We start from the raw sequence: 24,551 nt of genomic DNA on the forward strand, positions 1-24,551 counted from the left end.
GCCTTGGGCCAAGTGTCCCAGGTCTGGGATCTCCTCACAACCCCTTCTGCCTATCCCCAGAGAGCAGATTTGTTTTCCGTGACTCAGAACAGACAACAGTGAATGTCCTAAGCCCCGAAAAGATCTTAAGGCAAAGCTTATTAGAAAATTGAGAGGAAATCAAATTAATAAGCTGTTAAGGCACCATCTGCGGGCTGAGTCTGGGTAATGTCTCTAACAAGACTGTCCCTTATCTAGCCAAGCCGTTTAAGCCAAAGAATCAAACTTGACATGGAGAGCTCAGGCGTTTAGCTCCCTTGCCAACAGCCTTTGTCTTGGCCTCCCTCCATCAGCATTGCCTTGTCATGGGCTCTAACCTGTTTGCCTTCCTTTCACAGATCCGAGCAAAGCCATTCCTGCCAGCACAGTACCGGCCAATCAGCCGCTCTTCCCCCAGGGAAACACTTTCACTCCTGCGCGGCCCACCGAAAGTTTCAGGTGAAGCTGGTGCTCTGGACTGGGGTCGGGTTGCTGTGAATTGTATCTTTCTCTTTCTGCTCTGTCTGTCCAGGCTTAGTTTTCTGGAGGGGCAACAGAAGAAACGAAGGGTGACAGTGCTTTGTGGTGTCTGGCCGCTGCTGAAAGATAATTGGACTGTAATAACCATCCAGAATGAACAGACTGTTGCGCTAAAGGGGACTCCCAATGCACCAGAATTGACTGTTTGTTGCAAGTGCTGGATCATATCACAATGGAATATGCCTGCAGTTCTTAAAATGCAAGTTTAAACCAAACCCCCTAAGAAACATGTGCCAGGGTGTTCCTAGTACTCAGACGCCATTGTCTTTTCGTTCATTGAAGCCATTTGGTTTTGCATGTTTGCTTATATTAATTGCCTGCCAGACAGTAGCTAGACGCTGGTGGGAATATTACTACAAATGGACAGACCGCATCGGCAGACGTGCATGCTCCGTCAACATCATCTCCAAGTTGGGCTAGCGTCCCAGCCCAGCACACGCTCTTGTTTTGTAATTGAGGTATAGAAGTTGTGTGGGCATTGTAGATTACCTCCAGATGCATCGTACCTGTCTGCCTATGCTGGTAATGCCTCCTAAGGCACATCTAGTGGCAATTGTTAGATCTGGGCTAACTCTTTAAAGCCTGTTCTCTTCTATTCTAGGAGCAGTAGCATGGCCCCCCCTGTCAACATCATCCAGCAGCAGCCTGCTTCAGCAGGCCAGATTTTAGCACAGATTTCTCGCCACTCCAGTACCACTCCAGTCACTGCAACCAACTGGGTGTCAGCGACGCGACCGTCGTTCACGGCACAGGTAACGTTTCTCAGAATGCCCAGGGAGCCTTTTCCCAAGGGATACAGGTTTGCAAACAAACCCACACCTTGCCGTCACGAGAATTGCTCTTTCGTTAGCAGCATGTAATGTTCAAGTGCTCTGACGGGGTTGACTTCTGAATAGCAAAGGGGAGAAATTTCCCTGGCACGTGGAGTGGGTGGTGGTGGATGCATTCAACAACTCCCGTTTGACAGCGATCGCCATCCCTTAATAGCTGAAATCCCAGCAGCTGCTTTTGGGTGAATTGGTCCAGATCATTTCTCCACCTCCACCCTGAAAACAATTGCTCGATCATTGTGCCGAACCGGAGCCCCTCTGGCACAATCAGCAATAAGAGTAGAGCTTGTCTGGGCAGGAGACAGAACGTCCGCAGGGGCCGGTCCCAGACGAGAATGAACTCCCCCAGGAACGAAGGCCCATCCTAAAGCTCCCCTCCTTCCACACCAAGGGCAAGGTGCATTTCTCTGACCTGGCCTTTCCTGTTAGATAAATGCATAGCAACAGGTATATTTATAAAAGCCAAAAGAAATCCCCCACTAAACCAAGGCACTTCACTGTACATCCTTCTCCGTCTGGGGAGAGAACAGATATGTGACAGATGTGTTGCTTAATGCATGACTGGAAGGCGCTCAGGTATAGAGAGAGTTCCTCCAGATGCCGGGCTGGGGCAGATTGGCAGGGAGAAGCTTGCAATGCACATGCTGTACCTTCTTTGTAGCTAGGGAACGTCACTCACCGGAGCTGGGTCAGTCCAGCACCCTGCGCCGTTTTCAGATTTAGAGCAGAATAAATACAGCGTTTACTTCTCTCTCGTTGCCGTTCTAGCAAGTGCCTTCCCAGACCGCAAAGACTCGGTCCCCTTCATTTGGAATGGGGAGTTTCCAAGGCACCCCTTCCTCCTTCAGCCCCATGTCAACACCTGGTTCCACAGCCTCCCCGGGCAGGGCTGCTTATCCAGCCCTCGCCAGCCGCGGCACAGGCTTTGGTAAGTGTCATTCATGTCGCACAAGGAATATACGTAGGATCTTGCTGTGGGGGTGGGGCCAGGATAAAAATCTCCTTTAAAAAGAGGCTTGTTTGGATTTGTGCTTCAAGATAGGGTTAGGGCCAAATTTGGGGCAGATGCATCACCCCACGTCCTTTGTCTGTTGTTTTTGTAAAAATGTCATGGATGCTCTACTAGTGTCAGTTCTAAACCTGAATTCCTGCCTCTCCTCTCCCCCAGCTGTCCTTGTTGAGCAAGGGGTGACGCAAACCGAAGAGACTCCAAACCGCTGCAGCATGGGGGGGGGGGGGGGGGGAAGAAGGGACTCCTAAAAAGTCACAGGTTGGTTAGAGTTGGAAGGAGCCACTCAAATCCCATTGTCCTGACCTTGCCAGAAATTCAGTCCAGAGCTGGTTGGACAATATCAGGGATGGATCCTTCATATTGCAAGATCAGATTTCCTTTGCTGTTAAGTGGCTGGGCCCTGGAAGCCCCCTCCGCGTTATTACCGTACTAAGTTGTCCGCCTGAAGCAATACCATTGACCAGCCAGTGCTTGTGTTTACTGACCCTTAAAGGCTCTTGGGTAGAGACTCTTCTGTGGACACAACTCACTGACCTTGTTACTCTGTTGAACAGCCACTGAAACCGGGCAGACCCCAGCCCAGTTCCAGACACGGACAGCGGAAGGAGTTGGCATGTGGCCTCAGTGGCCAGGACAGCACCACGGGCGGAGCTCTGCGGAGCAGCACGTGCAGCAGCAGCCAAGCCAGCCTGAGGTCTTCCCAGTAAGATGACGTTTTCGTAACCTGTTGAGGGAGGGCTGTAAATCCTGGGGGAACGTATGGGCTTGGTTCACAAAAGCGCAGGAAGTTGGCTAGAGTGCAAGCTCCGTGGCCAGCGTGATGTGAAAGCTGTAATAATCCCAAGTGGGGCTGGATCACTGGGGAGGAACTGGTCAAGGGATCTGGAGCTGTTCATTTCTATTAGGTAGCTGGTTTGAAACTGGCTGAGTTTGGGATCCCAGCGGGGCCTGACTTGTTCCAGTGGACAGGATTCCACTTCACCCAGCACCACCAGAATCGGCTTGAATCATCACTCATCAGTCTCGGAGGTACAAAAGTGGCCGCAGACTGACCTCCCCTCTGAGGCGTTTTGTCCATAACTGGGCTAAGGCCTCCTGGCGAGGCGCTGTGCAGAGCTCGTGTTGCTGCCTGAGCTGGGCCTGTTCTGTGGAGAGAGGGAACAGTTGGGTTTTCAAAATGAAGTACAGCCCCATAATGACTGTTCGCAGGATTCCTCTGCATCGTGCACTCCACAGGGTCCGGTTGTCAGTTTCAGCCCGCCCGTTCGCCCACGGGTGTGTAGCTACAGTCAGTCACTGATCGTATGAGAAATATAGCTTGTATCTAGACTATGAAAGGCAGTTGGAATGTGTCTGCAGGACTCTTTAGACTGTAAGCTCTTTGGGGAAGGGAGTATCTGTTCTGTTTTTGTACAACGCCTAGCACAATGGGGCCTTAGTCCATGACGGGGGCTCCAGCTCCTACATGCGACTACAGGACAGATACAAAACTTATTTTGTTCTTCCAGGACATGCTGTCAATGCTGGGAGACCAGGGAACCAACTACAGCAATGAAGAATTCCCAGACTTAAATATGTTCCCTGCCTTTTCAGAATAAAATAAAAAAAACGAAACCCCCCTCACAAATTTTATATAAATATCTGTGTAAAGGAAAAAGCACCTAAGTCTTTTTTCTCAGACCCCCTGAACTTTCTAAACACTTCCTACTTCCTGGAGGTGGAAACTTCCAACCAAGAATCCAGAATGGAAAGCTTGTCCCGAAGGAGGAGGCGAGGTCTCTGCAATGCTGCCAGCCCTGCGTGGACGACGCTTGGGATTGTTCATCGGGCGGCGTCAGGACTCATGAAGCATTGGAGAGTGCAGGAGGGAAACTCCCACAGACTGCGGGATGCACGCAAGAGGCTTACTCTGTGCACTGGGTTGGGAGGAGAGACTCCTGGATCCTTCAGCAAGCATCTCCCAAAGTTCATGAGGTGCTTTTTAAAAATGTCAGTCTTCTGTACCATGACTTTTTAAAGACTTATTGTAACGGCTTAAATGTTGGAACCTTTTCCCAAATGTTACCCTAGGATCGAGGTATAAAGGGTTAACACGCTGGGGATTACAAATCCTTCTTGGTTTACCCAGCTGTTCTCATTGGGACTGCAGATCACCTCAGCAAGGAAGCTTTTGTGTCATCTCTCTGGAGAGGAAAGAGTAGAGTTATTACGGGCTCCCCGGCTTGTGATCGGGGTGTGTTTGAGAAGCTTCCATGTTCACGGGAGCTTAGCTTTGGAAGAACGTGTTTGTTTGAAATCCCATCTCTCTTCCATAAACAGTGCAATTAATATGGGTATTTTAGTTAGCATGACCTATAAACTTGGGGATTTTTCATTCACTTAAAGATGGGAAAATAATGAGCCATAAAGTGTTAAATAATCATATGTAGCTTTGCTTTCTAGATGCACCAGTCCACAACTGATGGCTTCAGTGCTGCCATAAACCAGTGTTAAACGGGTTTTCATTGAGTGTATCTATTGAGACTAACATGGCACTTTTAGTGCAACTTTACCAGTTTTATCTCCTTTCCCACCATCTCCATTTCTGAGTTGTAGGCCCAGCTCCTGTTGGAAACACTCTTCTGCCTCTCTCGCTTCTGGGTAAGGAATCTGGGTTTTCCAAGAGTTGTGCTCTTCACTCAGCTATCAGAGTGGCAATCTCCAGTCTGATGTTCACTGATCCCTTAAAGAACTTCTTACTGCCAGGTGCTGATCTATTGCCAAAATACAAAATGGAGGCGAGCGAGACAGGTATTTAACTTAAAGATTCAAGCCTTGTGTTCAAATTTTCTGGCACCTTCCCTGGAAAAATTTGTGGCAAACTTCACGCTCCCTCCTGGCCCTGTTTTTTAAAAAGCGATGGTGAAACCAGTACCCATGGCAAGAGTTTGCTGCTTGCATTCAGTAAGTAGATCTGTCTGCTGTGGGGTTCAACACTTGGAAACTAACTCTCCAACGCTGTGGTGGAAAAACCAGAATCTTTCCTGAAAAGGGAAATCTGTTTTTCTTTCAGGATTAAATCTGTTGGAAGCTGGTCTTGTTCCTTTAAAGCATGCACACTGCTCCACGTTAAGTGAGATTAGGGATGCTGACCTTCTGGAATGCCCTGGGGTGACCATCCTTCAGCCAGTAAGGTCAGAGCTAGACAAATAATGGAATTTCCACTGGTTGGCAATTTTGCAAAAGTAAAGAAGAAATTTGGCTGGGTCAAATTTACCATTTCATTTCGATTTGTGAGCATTTTCAAGCTTCTGAATTTAAAAAAAAAAAAAGGAAATTTTGAAACTAAGTTCTTTCGAACTAATATTTCAACCTTTTAAATAAAATGAAATAAGACATTGAATTTTTTTTATAAACAAAACAGAGAACTGAATGCAAATTCAAAGTGTTTCATTGGTGCAGAATCTGCATTTTTCATAGTTTGTGCAAATAATTTTGCCTAGCTCTAATGGCAAGATTGTCAAAAGGAAGGGTGTGGTCTTTGTCGGACTAGTAGATCTTGGGGCAGGTGAGGGTGGAGCAGTGTTGAGGGGGAAACCTTTGCCAGCTCACATATACCCTCCAAAGAGCAGATTTCCTAGACTTGTAGAGCAGGTAACCTCTATCTGTGGAAGTATTGGAGCAAAACACATTTGTGTGAATAACTGTTGTAAAGTGCGGTGAGACGTTTCAATATTTTCTGTACCCTGCCAGAGATGATATTGACACTAGGATTAGAAGAACCAAACCTATACTGTATTCTCATGCCTTCGTTGTTAAAACAGTGTTCAGACACTAGTGACCTTGGTCAAATCTTCAAAAAATCTGAAGTCCCGTTTCAAAAGTGATTCAAACAGTCACTTTTAAAAATGGGACTTAAGCTTCTAAATCACTTATGAGCTTTTGAAAATTTTACCCATATACTTAATCTGCTCTCTGCTGGGTGGATTATAAGGGTGTTGAGCTGAGCTAACAGCAGTAACTGCATTCGGCTCTTCTCTTCAGCTCTGGCAGTTCACCATGTTCCCAAATAACTTTATCACTAGCCTCTTTGGCTGTGGAGCCATGGGGTTTTCTCAGGCTTAGAGCAAATCTGTTTCGTAAAGTTGTCATGTGTTAACTCTCCCAGGTATTTCTACTCAGTATGGCAGTGTCTGCTTGTGAGTTAATTTGCAGGGCTTGTGAGTTAACTTGTATCAACAGGATGGCAGAAGCATGCGTGTGAAAATGACTAGAACTGTCTGTGACATCTCCCGAATGGTAAAGGCTGTAGTCACTTTACCAGTCTCATAAAGGTGAAGGCAGCTCTAGCCTTGAAAATCAGAATGAACCTGTTGACAAATGCTCTGAAACTATATGGCCATAAGGAAAAAACCTGTTTCTACAGAAATCATGTACTGTATGCACACTATTGTAACGCGATATTGAAGAGAAACTCAACCTTTTTTCATTCTACCGCTAGAATCTTTCCTGGGGCTTGCGGTGGGTGGGAGACCACTTAATAAGGTCAGTTGCTTGGCATTGTTTTCTGCAGTCAGTTCTCTCCAGTGGTGGTCTGAATTTCCCATCTCTCTGGCAGAGAGCAGGGCACATGCATGGCCAGACGAGCTCCTGCTAGCTGGGTAACGACCTTCTCCACCATCACATTCATAACTCCTGGGTGACCAGGTTTGTTTGTTTCTTAGCTGGGCTGCTACCACCAAGGGGGAGAACTTGGCTCTTAAGCCGAGATGATGGCCCTTGCCAAGGGAAACTTGCCACCATGATGGCTTGAGCCCCCTCAGCCCTGACCTGGGGGGACCATTTTCCCCAGGAGGTAGTGTTGCCCCCATTCTTGTTGCTCAGTCGTGGGCCCTTTCGTTGTGTGTTGCCCGCAGGGGACAAAAGGACACACGTCACTGACTCGGCGCTGTTGTGTGGGACGAGAGTCCCAGAACCTACACCGGGCTCCTAGCTCACGGCACCTTAATGCAGTGGGATTCAGACAGCGCCCTCGCCATCCACTAGACTGGAGGTTCCCAAACTTTTCTTATTGCCTACCCTCTTCAGATCTACCAGCTGCCTGTAAACCCCTACCCTTCTCGGCACTGATACTTTGTTCTTAACACTACCTGTCTTGAGCCATCTGTCCATATTTCACCGTTACTTACAGATATAGTCATGGTGCGACACACACAACCGAAAAAAAACCATCCTAAGTTCCGAGCTCAGTTAGATTGGACAGTTGCTAAGCAACTGAACCCGCACTGTATCGTGATTGGAGGTGAGGGCTCTGTACATCAGCATCTGTGTTCTCATTGGTACATCTTGAAGTTAAATTAACTGCCGTATTTTATATAACAAATTCCCACAGAGTTTTAAAGCTTCATCTGAGTCGCCTGGTATGAAAATGCAATAAATAAAATCTACAATTTCTCCCACGTACCCCCCAGAGATGTCTCGCGTACTTCCAGGGGTACGTGTAACACACTTGGGGAACCCCTGATGGTGGTGGGCTTAGTTTGGTGATCCAATACTGCAATGTTGGGGTCCATATTAGTACTTTATAGTCTGTAGGGAGGATTCAGCAGCTCTGGTGGGAAGCCCCTCTCCTCTTAGAGCTCAGACTTCCTGGGGTTTGACCTTGCATTCCTTGGAATTAAATCAGTGCAGGGATGAGGCTTTAAGAGCCTGATCCTGTGAAATCTTACATCCCATGGGAGTGGCCGGTTGTGCTACCCCTCCTGTGGAATGACACCCGGACCCTACACATGTAGTATACCCCATGTGCCCGCAGATTACACCGCGACCTAACTGAAGTGTCACCTGGCAGCCCCGCTTAGAAACCAAAAAAGAGCTCCGTTTTTGCCATGCAGGTGAAAAGGGCTTGCGTGAAATTATCGTTGGTTCTTTTCCTTCCCTGCTCTGGATGCAAAGGAGGCGCAATGTCTTATTAAAACAAAAAATCCGGTAGGCTAACTGAAAAAAGGTTGACTTTCATTTGAGTCATGTTTTTGATAATCAAATATTTTTAAATGTGAGTATTTTATTGTACAGTTTGGTTGGGGAGGGGCGGGGGACGGGAGATGCTAAACGTTTGTTCTTTTTTAAATGTTCTGTACTGAAGACTTTGTGTTGTGACAGAGGTTGCAAATAATTATATGTAGCACAGATTTTACAAGAAGATATTTTTTTTCCTTTTTAAAAGTGCAGTCTGTCTCTTTTCTGCTGGGTGTCTTTTTACAAGTGTTCCACTGGCCTGACTCAACCCATTTGGCTTGCAGGGCCTCCATTGGGTGTGCTAACGGCCCTGGGTCTAAACCTGCCCTGCAGTCCCTGACGAGTCTCCAACCTGACTCTTTTTTTTTTTTTCCTTCCCAATCCTGCTCCCTATCTCTGTGTCGGGAGATCTCCCCCCACGACTAGCAGCATGTTTCTCTTGAAGTGGCCTAACAGAGAGATTTTGAAAGGCTCAAATGGGGCCGTTTCATGCCCAGCTCCTGTTGAAAGTGAACGGGAGTTGGTGCCAGATTCCTCCAAGTTGGAATCATTGGAGAGACCGAAGGGAAAATTTTTGGAAAGTGCCTCAGGCCCCTGAGTGCCTAAGTCAATTTAGAAAAAAGGGACTTCAGGCTCCTAAGTCATTCAGATGCTCTTGAAAAATTCACCCTAAATCCCTACCGCTGTGTTCTTGCTCAGGAGATTCAACTCCCCAATATATTAAAGCCCTCCAGATCCTAGTGGTGACTAGCTGTCTGTGTCCTGCATTGGTTTGGGGAGCAGAATAGCCCCCCCCCCCCCAACTGTGGCTATATCAATAAGTGCTGCTTTTGTGTGTGCCAGTCTCAGTAGGTTTCTAGACATCTCATCGGGCACCTTGGGGGTGTGCCCTGTTCCGGAGATGTTCAGAAATGATCTGACCAGTGTGCTTGGTCTGAGGAGAGAAGTAGTAGCGCTGTGTTCCCCGCTGCCCAGAAACTTAATATTCCATAATCTCTGGCTTCAATCAACCATTGACCATCTCCGTTCTTTTTCACATGTGCATCCCCCCTTGTCTTCTCCCCGCCGTCATCGCTTGAATCAAAGCCAGGCTTTTTATCAATGGCCAGCAAGTTCACGCCAATCTCCGATCCCTCCTAGCCAGTGCCGTCCCTTCCTGCTGGGACGGATTAAGAAGCAGAGCGGGCCCATTACTCAAGCGTCGGCAGGGCTGTTGCAGGTAACCTATCGTTGGAGCCATGACCAACACAGAGCTGAACTCTCTCCTGCCATCTTGATCCACCCCACCAGCATCTCCTGTCGTCCCTAGTAATGCCGTGGAAGCTAAGAACAACTTCATGGTTGGAAGAGGAAGTTTTCTGCATAACAGATGGTGTAACGTTGCTCTGCTTGAGTAGCTTGGCCTCATCCATACAATCAAGAAAGATAATTTGGGGTGTTGAAGGGATTCCTTTTAAAAAAAAAAAATCTGATTGTGGTTAGTTGCAGGCCAGTACATCCCTCCTGTGCTCCCTATGGTGCTAATATTATCTCAGTTTCTTGGCGTGGGAGTTGGAAGGTTCCTTTAGGCTGTTCTAGCAGTGTAGTAAGGAAGAAGGGGTCATGCCCAAGGTCTAAGAGCCCTGCCTTCCCAGCCAGCCAAAGAGTGGTGGTGGGGGGGTTGTTCTAGGTGTCAAAGCCATGAGCACATGTGGCCCGCCTAGACCTGGGAAGAGGAGTCGAGCGTGGGAAGGAACAGGGAAATTGCTGCTCGGGAGTCAAACCCTCCAACTATCCTGTGCTCCATTCCTTGTGTGGATTGGACGGAAGTAGTGGTGTTCTCTGCGACATGCAGGAAAGAAGGGCCCAGGTGCCGGGAGAGACCTGCCTGGGGAAGTGAGCGGACGTGTTCCTTTCGGAAGCTCACGCAGCCGCGCTGCATTAACGTGCTTTACAGAACTTTTCAGGAGCTGCTGCAGTTTTTCGCTGTTCCTAGCAACTGAAGTTATGGTGACTGGACAGCTCGGGGGTTTGCTGCTGAGCATGGAACAGGAGCCTTTCACCTCCAGGCAAGCTGGATCCAACACCTGTTTAGCCTCCATCTGCGGCTCTTGGCCCATGCTCTGGTGGCTGGCTGTCCATCGCAAATGGTGCCTCTTCTCCACATCTTACTCAGAGAAGCCATGGAGACTGACTCCATGCTGACCTGTGGAGGGTGCAGGGGGCCCTTCCGGTGCATGCCTTGGGAGAGGGACGCTTGCAAAGCCACCTTGTACACAATCTCTGGAACCCATCTCGTCCTGAAACTCGCTGCACTGCTCTGAGCAGGGCCAGCTCCAGGCACCAGCCCACCAAGCTTGTGCTTAGGGCGGCACCTGGAGGGGAGCGGCGCGGTGCTCCGGCCGCCGGGGAGAGCGGGGCCACGGCCGGGGCTCACCGCCCTCCCCCCGGCACTCTGGCCGCCGGGGAGAGCGGAGCCCCAGGCGGGCTCGCTGCCTTCCCCCCGGCGCTGTGGCCGCCGGGGAGAGCAGAGCCCCAGGCGGGCTCGCTGCCTTCCCCCCGGCGCTGTGGCCGCCGGGGACAGCGGAGCCCCGACCGGGACTCGCCGCCCTCCCCCCGGCGCTCTGGCCGCTGGGGAGAGAGGAGCCCCGACCGGGACTCGCCGCCCTCCCCCCGGCGCTCTGGCCGCTGGGGAGAGAGGAGCCCCGACCGGGACTCGCCGCCCTCCCCCCGGCGCTCTGGCCGCCGGGGAGAGAGGAGCCCCGACCGGGGCTCGCTGCCCTCCCCCCGGGGCTCCGGCCGCCCTCCCCTGCCGTGCTGGGGGTGGGGGGCGGACGGAGGCTTTTTTGCCTGGGGCGGCAAAAAAGCCAGAGCCGGCCCTGGCTCTGAGCATCTTCCTGAAACGCCCCTTCAACAGAAATCTACTCTGAGGAGGAGCTTCTGAATGCTCCGAATTGGGGTAAGTACAGGGCACCCTGAGGAAATCGCCCTAGAAACCTGTTTGAGGGGCAGCCGTGTTGATCTGTATCAGCAAAAAGAACAGGAGTCCTTGTGGCACCTCAGAGACTAACCCATTTATTTGGGCATAAGCTTTCGTGGGCTAAAACCCACTTCATCAGATGCATGCAGTGGAAAATACAGTAGGAAGATGTATATCTACAGAGAACATGAAACAATGGGTGTTGCCATATCAACTCTAACGAGGCTAATCAATTAAGGTGGGCTATTATCAGCAGGAGTGGTTGTGTTCAGCCCCCAGCCTTGGCCCCAGCTTCCTTGTGGGACCTGGGGCAGATCACTTAATCTGTTCTGTACCTTCATTCCCTAGCTGTGAGCTGTGGTCAAGTGAAAAATTCCTCTACCTTCCAGGGCTGGTTGTGAGGGTAATAATCTATGAATGTTTGATGCTCAAGGACTGCGCTGCCAAGGGCTATAGAATTATCTGAGCCCCACTGCGCTAGGCCCTGTACAGACATGGAGTAAGAGATGGTTCCTACCCCAGGTCTACAATAGACAAAGGAAGGATCGGTCTCCCCCTTGCACAAGTGGGGAACTGAAGCCCAGAGACACGCTTAAGGTCGCACCATGAAGCTGTAGCAGAACCGGGAGTAGAACCCCACTGCAGAGCGTTAATCACAAGCCCGACCTTCACATACCGCCTGGCACAGTCCACGTTTCCCCATCTCTGGTAAAGGGCTCGGGGACTGAGGGCTGCAAAGTACCATTTCTGGCCAACGCTTGTGCCTGTGTTTATAAAAGAGCAGGGGGTGGGGGGCAGCCCATCCTTCCCTTCTCGCTCTCGCAAGCAGCAGGCCTGATCGATGCAGCAAAGCAGATGCATCTGGCCAGGCCATTAATCCCGTCCAGCGCGGCTGTAGGCGGAGTGCCCTGAAGAAAGATGCCTTTCATAAGAGGAGAGAGGGGTTGCCAAGCTGGAAAGCATGTGTTTGGTGAGCTAATGATTCCCCAGCTCCTTTCATCTCTTGTTCTTAGCGGTGTTTGAAGTGGTTTGAAAGCCAGAGTCAGAAATAAGAGGAGCTCGAAGGATCTGGAGCCAGGCTCATTCGTTCCCTTTGAAGTCTCCTCCTCCTCTGATGCCGAGGTGGCAGCTTCGTTCTGCTGCAGCCTAGAGAAGACACCACCATCACGTGTCTCCTGCATCCTGTAGCTTCCTTCCCCCTTAACTGCCCTGCTCTGCTGTCTCCAAGGTTTAAATCCTGCTCAATTCTTGAGCGGTGCAGTGCTAGGCTGGCACTCAGGAAACCTGGCTTCTAGTCCTCTGAGCTGCTGGCTGACCTTGGGGAAAGTCACGTCCCCTCTGTGCCTCGGTTTCCCCTCCCAGATTGTAAACTGTGGGGCAGGGAGAGTTTCTCACTGTTTTGTCCAGAGCCTACAGCAACGGGGCGCTGATCCCCTACTGTAATACCAAATGATCACTGTCCTCTTTCATCTGGGTCAGCTGTTGTGTATCCACCAACCAATCAAAACAATTCCCAGGCCCTGATGTCCCTGCCAGATGTTACCAATTGTAGGTGGCACCTCTCCCAGCAGCCGACATCTGGCTCGTGATCTTCGTAAGCGTTTTTAAAGGGCCTGTTGCCTGAGGATTCAGCTGCTGCGAGGGGTGGAAGAAATGGACCAAGCGGTTGCAGCAGTTTGCTGAGTTAAGTAACTATTACAATTGACTCTTTAAGGAGCTGCATGAGCCAACCCCCCGGGGATACGAAGCGACCAACTTTCCCATGGACGATGGGAGAAGGCGAAATGTGAAATTCTTGATGAAGCATGGTGAACTCTTTCCCGCTGCAGATCTTGGATGGCTTGGTAAAGGCGCATGCCTCTTAGGCTAGTTGCAGATGGGGAAACTGAGTCACCCAGGGGCTAAGACTTGGCTGCAGTCACCCAGTGAGGCAGAAGTGCCTGTGATGCAATGCAGGCCTCCTTCAGCTCAGCCTCCCCCTCAACCATATTCCCTCCCTAGCTTGGGGATAGAATCCAGGAGTCCTGACTTGATACCTGTAGCCACTAGGCCGTGCTTCCTTTTCAGTGGTGCAGGAATTGACTAAACCAACAGACCTCAAAGGGCTGAAGCTCCCCCCACTTGCCACCCAGCTCCAGAAACCAAATCTTCCGACTCTCGGCTCTTTCCAACTGTGGCCACTGATCAAAGCGAAGTCCTCCATTCTGCTCCGCTCTCTAGAGGGTGATGCTCCTAGTACCCTGGCTCATTCACCGCATGGCCATTGTTCTGCTGCGGTGTCGGCGTGAGCAGGCGGGCAGCTGTCCAAGCGATCTCCTACAAAACCACCTACTTCAGGGTTTAAGTCGATTTCTAGCTAGCAGAGACCTAATGCCGGGAGCAGATTATCCCCCATCTGTCCATGGTGGGGCTCTCTAACACCTCCCTCAGCAGCATCTAGTGCTGGCCACCTCCAGAGACACAGCGCTGGGCTAGATGGGCCTCGGGACTGATCCAGTCGGGCAATTCTTGGCTAAAGAGAGCGCGCTTGGAACCCAGCTACTGGGCTCTGCCTGCTGCGCGAGCCAGAATGCACTCCAGCTCGCGCTCCGTTAGCTGTGTCGCCCCCTACAGGAGTTATACAGAGTTGGCCTCTCAGCTTCCAGCGTTGCCCCTGTGTGGGAGAGGAGTGGCGGCTGCAGAGGGAGCTGAGAGGCCTACTCCTGTGTAGCCCAGCCCAGCCCCCTCCCACGTGGGTGGAAGCCCAGGCTGAAGTGGGGGATTGGAGCTAGTCACCAATGCTGCGAATGGTGCAGAAATAGTTTTACCATCAGCATTGACCGCTGGGCAGCCCGTTAGCAAGAGGTGTGAGCTCATGTCCTAAGCCGCTGGTTCCTGGAACGTTATTTCACACCCCTCCTCAGTGCGTCAATCAGGGCCTGATGCTCCCCAGGCCCTGCTGTGTTGGGGGCTTGGCGGGGGAAGGGGGCAGCACCTGAGCAAACAGAGTAATGCAGGCGGCTGGCGCTGGGCACCAGGAAGACATTATTTATCGACAGGACCACCAGCCACGGCTGGGCGCTGCCACGCCACAGTCCCTGCCCCCAAAGAGCCCCCAGGCTGAATAGAGACAGAGTTGGGGAAAGGAAGGATTGTTCTCCCCATATTAGACAGGAAACCCAAGGCTCAGAGCTGAAGTGACATGACCAGGGTCACCCAGGACTGAATCCAGAGCTCTCACCGCGAGCCCTTTCCTCTCTTGGGGTAGAGCTGCTGGCAGGAATGCTGTGTGGTCGGCTGACATCCGCACCTTGCTCCAGGACTGGGCGTCATTGTGGGGGGGTTGTCAGCAGTGTCTTTCTGCAGCCCTGTTGTCAGGATTCCCGTAAGTCAGGATTTTTTCCTGGCTGGCTGCTCCCTCCCCTCCTGCTCTTTTAATTGTTTGCAGAATCCTTAGAGCTGGGTCTGGATGTGATTAAGCTGGGAACGTTGTGATCGTGAGTTACGTCTGGATTCTGTTTGTCCTTTCTAAAATATCACATCCTCCCCCTGATGTGGTAAGAACTCCACAGGCAGGAGTTAGGGGGGGAAAAAGGAGGGGAAGGGGGGACGCAGGCAGACACACCCATCCTCAGCTTCAGAGAGTCCAAGTTTAAAATCCATCCCCATTGCAGGGGGTGCGTTCGTCAGTCACAGCCCTGACAATAAAATGCAGGAGTCCTGACTCCCGGTCTGTCCACTAGACCTCAGTCCTCACTCCCAGAGCTGGGAATAGAACCCAGGAATCCTGGCTCCTGGTGTTCCCCTGCTCTAACCACTGAGCCACATTCCTATGAAAAACATTAGGAGGAAATTTACCCTCCTTGGTATGAAATACTCCCCTGCTTTCAGCATGACGAGAAAAGAAAAATGGGATTTTACCTGTGTGTCAAAATGTGAAACCGCGTAGCGGATAGGTCACTGGACTGGTACTCAGGAGACCTGGGTTCTCTTCCTGGCTCTGTCCCTGACCTACCGAGTGACCTTGGGCAAGTCATGTCACCACTCTGTGCCTCAGTTTCCCCATCTGTAAAATGGGGGATAATGATACTTTAGAAAGCGCTTTGAGATCTAGGGATGACAAGAGTTATGGAATGTTCCCACCCCCAATCATTCAGGAGTCAGGTCCCCCAAATATCATGAAATTGGCTTAAGATTTTTAAGTTGCCTTTTGTCTTTAGGGGTCACACTTGCAAGCTTTCTACTGCAACCACAAGGGCTGGAAACCTGCTTTAAAAATAATAATAAAAAAACAACAACCCTGAGATTCCCACAAAACGCCAGGACTCCAGGAACTGGGGCTTTAAGAAAAATACCAAATATTGCGGGGCTTGTGATAAAATTGTGACTTGGCAATGCTGATCCTGTATTCAGGAGCACGTAGGATGACCTCAGGGGCTGATCCCTGACTGGAGAATTCTTAATTCTTTGATGTATTTCCACTTGGCCCCATATCTTCGGTTTTGTGTCTGCGCTTCTCTCTGCCTAGCTTGTTCCCGATAGGACGCTGCCTGGACCTTTTGCTTTGTTCATCATGGGGCTTGTCCCTTATCACGTTGGAGGCTCTGCTTTGGGGGAGAGATGGCCAGAGGTTTTAGCACCTCCTGCGTCCCCTTCTGGAATGAATGTCTACAGAGTAGAGACAGTCCTGCCATCCTGCCTGGCTCGGAACTGACCTCTAGTGACCCCCAGTACATACTGCAGCTTGTTCTTTTTCATTTTCAGCATCTGTGCCTTTATTGCACTGCTATAGCCCTTCGGAGCCTCAGTCGCAGACCAGGACCCCCCGGTGCAAGGCGCTGTACAAACACAGCAGAAAAACCCGAACCTTGCCCCAAAGAGCTTGTGACCGAAGTACAGAACAAGAGATGAAGGATGGATACAGACGGACAAAACCAGACACACAATTGCTCAACGTGAGGGGCCGCGTAACCCGTGTCAAGAGGTTTTGGTCTGGGGCATGGCCAAGGAGAGTTTTGAAGAGGCGTTGGAAAGAGGATCATGCGGCCATTTTATGGATGTTTAGAGAAGGGGGAGCCAGCAGTGGGATGTGATGCGGACAGAGCAACGGGCTAGGAAAACCATCTTTGTGGCAGCGTTCGGACGGGATCTGAGTGGGGCCAGACTGCTGCTGGCCAGGCCAGAGAGACGGATGTTGCTGCAATCGAGAAGTGACGTGTCAGCCTGGACAAGAGTTTTAGCTGTGTGGGGGACTAGGAAAGGCTGTAGCTTGGAGCGGTTATGGGGAGAGAAGCAACAAGGTTTAAAGGCAGCCAGGATCTGAGGACCCAGTGTGAGGTCTGAGTCAAAAATGCCCCCCACGTTGTTGGCCTGAGTGACAAGCAGAATGCTGGCGTTGTCACAGTGAAGGAGACCGGAGGTAGCGGGCAGGCCTGGGCGGAGAAGTGGTGGTTTTTTGCACGTTCCGCATCGCACGCCGGAATGCTACAGGCTGCAGTGCATCCTGCAATCCTGGGAGGCTAGGAAGTGACCTCTGGGGGGGGGGGCAGGGGGAGGGGCACAGAGCTCCCAGGGTCAGGCCCGGTGTCGGGGGCGGGGGGGAGAGGGGCGCAGAGCTCCCAGGATCAGGCCCAGTGTCGGGGGGGGGGAGGGGTGCAGAGCTCCCAGGGTCAGGCCTGGTGTCAGAGGTGGGGGGGAGGGTGCAGAGCTCCCAGGATCAGGCCCGGTGTCAGAGGTGGCGGGGGAGGGGAGGGTGCAGAGTTCCCAGGGTCAGGCCCGGTGTCGGGGGGGGAGGGCGGCACAGAGCTCTCAGGATCAGGCCCGGTGTCGGGGGGGGGGGAGGGCGCAGAGCTCTCAGGATCAGGCCTGGTGTCGGGGGGGGGGAGGGCGCAGAGCTCTCAGGATCAGGCCCAGTGTCGGGGGGGGGGGGAGGGGAGGGCCGCAGAGCTCCCAGGATCAGGCTCGGTGTCAGAGAGGGGGAGGGGCGCAGAGCTCCCAGGATCAGGCCCGGTGTCAGAGGTGGGGAGGGGGAGGGGCGCAGAGCTCCCAGGATCAGGCCCGGTGTCAGAGGTGGCGGGGGAGGGGAGGGTGCAGAGCTCCCAGGATCAGGCCCGGTGTCAGAGGTGGCGGGGGAGGGGAGGGTGCAGAGCTCCCAGGATCAGGCCCAGTGTTGGTAGGAGGGAGGAGCGTGGGAGCCAGCTCCTGTGCCCAGATGGCGGAGAGCAGGAGGCAGAGCCAAGGGGAAGGAATCAGCCCCCTCTCGCCCATCCAACGTCGCTGGCGGGGAAGTGGCTCGTGGGGTGGATGAGAGGACCCCCCGGCGGGGAGCCGGGGAAGCAGCAGCCGAAAGCCAGGCCCTGAAGAGGCGTGCATGGAGCCGAGCTTCGTGACGGCTGGTCTGGTGCTGAGCCAGCTCAAACGCCCGGCCCCAGGAATGCAGCCGAGTCCCTTGCACTGCGGTGGGCCCCTGGCGGGACACGTTACAGAGGGAGGGCAGGAGCTTCCGGAACAACCCCAGCTCCTTGTGTGGCTTCAGGTTCCTTCCATGCCTCAGTTTCCCCTTCGGTGAGGTGGGCACCAGAGCGAGCAGCCTCTGGTGCGGCTGCTGAGGCCTGGCTGGGAAACCCCAGGGGGCTGGGTCCGGTCGCAAGAGGCTATAGCTGGGGCCTACAGGAGTAAAGACCCCAACTTCCAGGAGTTGTTCGGCTCCCTTAGGCTGGGATTTCCAAAGGTACGAAGGGCTTGGCCACCCTGGGACTTGGCCCCAATCACCGCCATTGGCCCATCAGCTGCGCTGCAGAGGCCCAGATCCGCTATTTGCACCGGTGCGGCCTACCCTGGTTTTAAACCGGGATTAAGCGGCGCTGGTGCGAATTGTGGCTTATCGGCCCATTGCCTGCAGTTTGCCTGCTGCATCTCCACCCCCGACAGGAGCCCCCAGCATAGCAAAGCCTAAAACAAACCCCCAAAGTCCGTCTCCTTCCCCCCCCCCCCCCCCCGCCAGCAGCCAAAGCTCCTGCAAGCTGACCCCATGCCCCATTTTGCTGGCACAGGCCAGAGGGTGCTGAGTGTCACTGCCACCCTAGGGGGGTTGGTATAACGGGCAGTGCAGCAGCACCCTCCGTTCTGCTTTTGGCTTCTGGGGGCCGTCTTTGGCCTGGCCCGGAGCTGGATAAACAGCTCCTGGTCCCGAAGGAGTCAGGCCCCCGTGACTCGGTCACAAGCTGCTCGCTCACCCGCGACGGCTCTCCGGGGAGTCGTGCGCGTCGGGGCCGCGGCCCTTGCCAAGATGACTCCGCGTTTGCGGTGGCCCCTCTGCTCTGGCTGATTCATGCTGCTTCCATGCAGCTGTTTGCGGAGTGCCAGGAATGTTCCTCCTGGCGGCGAGAAGCAAACAGCCCCATCCAGCGACGACGGGAGGGGAGAGCCGGTCACGGGACGGGAGAGCTGGTCACGGGATCTGCCATCACATGAGTCTCTGCTCTCCACGAAAATAGCTGTGACCTCCTCGCTGGAGATCAGAGAAAGTGATCCTCCCCCTCCATCCCACACAGGCTTAATAACACACACCTCTAAAGACCCCAGCTGAGATCAGTGCCGGGCCGCAGCAAGAGACAGGCCTTGCCCCAAGGAGCTGCCCGTGTGAAAAGACCAGGCAGACGCTGGATTAGCCTCCCCATTTTAGACACTCGTAGTCTCCCAGGCCAGAGGGGCCCATTAGATCACCTACTCTGATCTCCAGTATAACCCCGGCTGGAGAATTCTCCCCCATTTCCCCTATGATGCGGCGGCTAATTTGCGTGTGACGAAACCATCACTCCGACGGGGCGCTGAGGGCCAGAGAGAGGACGTCACTTGTCTCCTGCCTCTCTCTCTCTCTCTCTGTGTGTGTGTGTGTGTGTGTGTGTGTGTGTATGTATATATATATATATATATATATATATATATATATATATATATATATATATATATAATTTTTTTTTTTCATTTGAACTTCTTTCCATGCAGGCCCCGTATCAAAGCAAGCCCCTGTCCGCTGGAGAAGGGCTGAACGCGGCTCTCTCCTACACCGACTAATGTTACCGCACCGCTGGCCAGACAGATTTGCTAGAGAGGGACGAGACGTGATCCCAGAGCCACTTAGTCTGGGGAACAAGACTAAGGCCTGTCCTGGGTTTGTATCCCAGTGGTAGCAGCAAGACGTTTTGTCGTGCACGTTTTTGGGGAAAATGTGCCTTCCCCACTGTGTGGAACTGTGGTATAGTAAAATGTGGACTGCCCTTGGGGTGGAAAAGCTTTCGCCCCCCGCACGTACACAGGAGAAGTGCCAAAACGTAGACAGGTGCTCAGAAATTTGGGTACCCTGTTTAGTACTCAGAGGAAGGCTCCCTAGCCGGCAAGCCAGAATCTTGAGCCAAATTCTCTATTAACTTGATCCCGAATAAGTACTGAGTAACGTAATTGTGTAACTTTGCCTTATGAAAGTGTTTTTTGTTTTTTTTAAATCACCTATACAAAGCCCTGGGTGCCCTGGCCTACAATCCCCAGAACAAGCCAGCAGCGTTCAACTATTGATTTGAGTAGTATTGCTAGAGGGCTGGCCACGATGGCGTTTGTGAAACACACAAATCCAGGACAAGCGTCCTGAGACAAGACGGCGTCGCTTCCTCGGCTAGGCCGGGTTGGGAGCAGGAGCTCTGGAGTCCTCGTTCGGACACCGATGGGTATTGTGGTCAATGGAGACTTGGCTAATGACTTAGATGGCCCCTTCTCCATGACTTAGATTTTCCCTCTCGAAGGTGGGGAGAATGGGGCTTGCTTTAGAGGGCGGCCGTGTGGCTGGATTACCTAATGCAATGCATTGCGGCTCCCTCAGGCAACATCAACACTCCCAGCCTGCAATGATGGTGTAGCTAGTGCTCCAGCAATACATGGCTGGGGGGCTGTCGGCTGCTGCCAGGAGCGGGTGACCGCTGTTGGGGGTGAGGAACCATGAGGGAGAGGATCAGATGGGACCTCTGTCCACGAACAGCCTCCCCAAAGAGGCACTAAGGGGAGTGTCTGGTGCAGTGTTTTCCCCAGGAATTGAAATTGGGGGGGGGGGGGTGTTTGAATTTATGGGAGGGGGGGTCAGAGCCGATGAGGGGCGAGACCATGAGGGTGAAGGTGGGCTGTATGTCACCATAGTAAAAACTGAAAAATGTTTCGTGACCGTTTTTTTAGATTTAACTCATGTTTTAAAATCATCAAACAAATTTAAGTTGGCTACTCAAGCCTCCTATGAAGCACGACATCTACATCCTTCTTGGTTTCTTCTTGTAATGTTGCACAACTCTGTTAATGAACTTCTTGAATGCAACGCGTTCATCATTGGTGGCTTCTCATGTGTCCGGTACTTCCATTCCTTCAATTGATATGCTCATTAGTTCATTCACATGATCAGGCAGACGGCGACTTCTTTCAGAACACACAATTCTATTCAATGATGGAAAAGAATGCTCAACTGTAGCTGTTGTGACTGGGAGTAGCAAGAGATGAATTCCTACTTCTTTCATCCCAGGAAACAGAGCACAAAGATTGGGTCGAACCACTAGTGATGATGATAAAGAAGTTGAAGTCAAATCTTCATTCATTCGTCGTATGATATTCCACTCTGTGTTCAAATTCTCTATTCTATCCTAAGCACATGGCAGCCCCATTGCTGGTAGTGCCTCACTCCACTCAGCTGTCAGTGTTTTATAGGACAGGGATCTGTAAAAGCTCCATAGAGGTTGAGTAGAATCTAGAAGTCGTCGTTGTAGATTTTTAAGAATCAAGTCTGTGTACTTTTCAGTTGTCTTAACAAACACTTCTTGTCCTCTTCACTTAAGGGTTCAATATAAATGCCTTCATTAGTCAACTTCTGGACTGAAATCTTTGCTTCTTCCAGAACTTTTTCAATGGATAGCTCTCGGATTGATCCAAATGTAGGTTCTATTGCTGGACAAAGATCTACTACTGTTGTAGCAGATGCCTGGATGACATTGTTTAATGACCCAAGTGATTTCAACAGTAGACTTACAAGAGGGAAACTGGCAATAGTCTTCTCTGAACGTAGTAGCAAATGTAATCCACCAGCCTCACTCCTTAGATCCATCCCATCTTGGTAGATGCTTTCCAAAGCCAGTAATAATGGCTGGAGTAATTTTAAGACGACAGCCAAGGATCGCTCATGAGAAAGCCAGAGAGTTTTCCCAGGTTGGATTAATTTGAACTTCAGTCCCAGTGTAGCTTCTATATTTCCCAAGATATTCAGTCTTTTTGGACTCTTGCTGAGAAAAGAATATAACGAAGACATTAAATTTATAGCTTTTTTTAATGTCTTTTGAAGAGTCTGCAGCTCGTACTAGCGCTAGTTGGAGTAGATGGCCTCTGCAGTGTGTATAGGAGAGATTAGGGTTACACTTTTCTCTGAGTAAAGCTTGTACTCCACCATATCTTCCAGAGAAGTTTGTAGCTCCATCAAATGCACAAGCAGCCATCTGTTTGGGGTCCAGTTGACAAGCATTTAACTCTTCTAAGATGTGGGTTGTCACAGATGCAGCCGATGTGTCTTCTAGAAATGCATCTACCGGCCTACCACTAACATCAAGATAACGTACACAATGACTTGATGCCAATTTGCATCGGTGCATTCATCAGCCATGTATGCAAATATGGTGAGAAAGTTCTTCACTTTTTCAACTGTTGAGTCTTTCACTGTTGCATAGGGTTACCATAGTTTGTGCCTCCAAAAGGAGGACACTCCACGGGGCCCTGGCCCCGCCCCAGCCCCGCCCCCTCCCCCACCCCAACTCCGCCCCCTCCCCAAAGTCTCCGCCCCCTCCCCTGCTTCCCGCGAACATTTGATTCACGGGAAGCCTGGGCAGGTAAGGGGGGGTGTGGGGGGAGGAGGTGCGGCCCAGGCTGGCCCCCCCCGGCGGCTCCAGCCTGGGTCGGCTCGGGCCCTGGGGTGCCGGCCCTGGCCCCCGGCCGACCACCCCCGGCCCGCCCAGCACTGCCGGCCGGCCCCCGGCGGCCCAGCGCACCCCCCCGGATCCCGGCCCCGGCGGCCCAGTGCACCCCCCCGGATCCCGGCCCCGGCGGCCCGACCCCGCGGCCCAGCGCACCCCCCCGGCGGCCCGGCCCCGCGGCCCAGCGCACCCCCCCGGCGGCCCGACCCGGCGGCCCGGCTCCCGGCCCGACCCCCCGGCCCCGCGGCCCAGCGCACCCCCCCCGCGGCCCAGCGCACCCCCCCGGCGGCCCGGCCCCCCGGCCCGGCTCCCGGCCTGGCCCAGCGCACCCCCGCGGCCCGGCTCCCGGCCCACCCCCCCGGCGGCCCGGCTCCCGGCCCGACCCCGCGAACCCCCCTGGCCCCCCGGCCCCGCGCACCCCCTCGGCGGCCTGGCTCCCGGCCCGACCCCCCGGCCCCGCGGCCCAGCGCACCCCCCCCAGCGGCCCGGCTCCCGGCCTGACCCCCCGGCTCCCGGCCCCGCGGCCCAGCGCACCCCCTCGGCGGCCCGACCCCGCGGCCCCGGCCCGGCACTGCGCCCCTGGACCCCGGCCCGGCACCGCGACCCCAGCCCAGCCCTCCCTCCCGATTTTCCCGGACATGCCCGGCTTTTGGGGATTTCCCCCCGGACGGGGATTTGAGCCCCCAAAAGCCGGACATGTCCGGGAAAATCCGGACGTATGGTAACCCTACTGTTGCACCACATGCTTCTAGCCACTCTGAGTTTCTTGCAGAAAGATAGTGAGCATTTGCTGTTCTTGTTCAGTACTGTGTTCAACTTCAGGATGAACTATTGACAATGCACTTAACATTGCCCACCAGTTTGTAGTGTGTGGTATCTCTTGCTTAAATAGAAAGTATGATGCCACAGCCATGTTTGTTCGCATGAACTGTGTTGTGTCTCCAGCATTCTTAACAGCCTCATTAACACTCACCAGTGTTGTCCTTGGTCAGTGGAGACTCAGAGTTCAGAGGTGCTTTCACATGAGTTCTTCTCCCAGGTAGTGGGCAAGAAGGCACCTTGCTCATTGTTCGCTCTGGCCTCTGTTGTTCGTTGCGCCACCGTTCACTCCATTGCTCTGTTGCCAATGGCCCTGCGCCGTCACCTTCTGCTGCCACCTGCCACTGTGACCTCTGCGAGTTGGTCTCTTGAGGTTCCACCCAGCTCTGTGATTTCAGCTGAGCTCTCAGTGCGGGAACCTCGCTGCTAGTGCAGACTGGGCCGTCTCTTCCACAGAAACACTGTCCCACAGCAGGACTAAGCATTTAGACCTGATTATCAGTGATTTCAGCTGCAGTGGTCACTTAACAGAACAAGACTCTCTCTGGAGCCTAATCAGCTCTGTCTTTAAACAGTGGAGCGGGTCTAATAGTACTTGTGACTCAGGCAGACCATCAAGCAAAACACCTGTCCCCACCCTCGCTCTTGATGTCCTCAATCAGCACAGGCTAAGTACAATTCTACTGCCCTTTACTCATACAATAAGAACAATAGTTCATTACCGCCGGCATTCAAGTGATTTGTAACCTCAGCCAAAATCTATCGCTTGGGCAACACAGCTCTGTTTGCTGGACACCTGGGTAGATTAGGTATGAAGGTAAATACAATCTGGTCCTGAAGCCTCTCCCTCCAGCCCCAGCTCATCACTAGCTGTCAGGGAGACCTCATTTAGTCTTTGATTACAAATCATAATTTGAAAGGATTAGGTTGGCCAACATCACCGAAATGAATGCACTGACATTGTCGTAAAAAACAGCTGTATAAGAAAGATAGTCTATGTTCATACTTTTCAAATTGATGATACTTTTTCAGATGCATTTTTCAGAGTAGCAGCCGTGTTAGTCTGTATCCGCACATGCTCTCTGTATGTGTGTGTATATATATCTCCTCAATATATGTTTCACTCGATATGCATCCGAAGAAGTGGGCTGTAGTCCACGAAAGCTTATGCTCTAATAAATTTGTTAGTCTCTAAGGTGCCACAAGTACTCCTGTTCTTTTTTCAGATACATGTATTTTATCATACACTTTATATGCTTTTAAAGTGTGTATTAATGTTTCAATTTCAATTCAAATTTCCAAACAATCACAAAATTGGCAACACTGCATGTAACGAGTTCACAAAACTGGGGGCGTGTTGGGGAAATTCGGGGAGGGGGGGGTAGGGAAATCCCTGGTCCGGGGCA

General features: G+C 52.3%; 1 protein-coding gene and 1 long non-coding RNA gene across 9 annotated transcripts in view; one reads left to right on the forward strand and one right to left on the reverse strand.

Moving 5' to 3' along the window:
• The window catches only part of ARNT (aryl hydrocarbon receptor nuclear translocator), a 41,909-nt gene extending 33,305 nt beyond the window's left edge, over window positions 1–8,604 (forward strand). For 2 of the 8 annotated variants that reach the window (XR_010594047.1, XR_010594048.1), the window contains 5 exons: window positions 551–757; window positions 1,160–1,310; window positions 2,157–2,316; window positions 2,955–3,103; window positions 3,909–4,009. Coding sequence is in view for 2 of the 8 variants with exons in the window: in XM_008170317.4 (XP_008168539.2) it covers window positions 378–477; window positions 1,160–1,310; window positions 2,157–2,316; window positions 2,955–3,103; window positions 3,909–3,998 (650 nt within the window). In the remaining 6 variants the exon portion in view is untranslated. Of the gene's footprint in view, window positions 1–377; window positions 758–1,159; window positions 1,311–2,156; window positions 2,317–2,893; window positions 3,104–3,908 lie in introns of all 8 variants that reach the window. The other 6 variants (XR_010594044.1, XR_010594046.1, XM_008170317.4 and 3 more) reach the window with 4 other exon arrangements.
• Window positions 8,605–8,610: 6 nt separating this feature from the next.
• On the reverse strand, window positions 8,611–18,823 carry LOC135976755 (uncharacterized). Its single transcript, XR_010594049.1, has 2 exons — window positions 18,571–18,823; window positions 8,611–9,847 (listed from the first exon to the last, which is right to left on the reverse strand). It is a non-coding gene; the product is annotated as an uncharacterized LOC135976755 (long non-coding RNA).
• Between the last annotated feature and the right edge of the window lie 5,728 nt (window positions 18,824–24,551).

The sequence above is a fragment of the Chrysemys picta genome, chromosome 20, assembly GCF_011386835.1.
Source record: "Chrysemys picta bellii isolate R12L10 chromosome 20, ASM1138683v2, whole genome shotgun sequence".
NCBI classification, from domain to species: domain Eukaryota; kingdom Metazoa; phylum Chordata; order Testudines; family Emydidae; genus Chrysemys; species Chrysemys picta.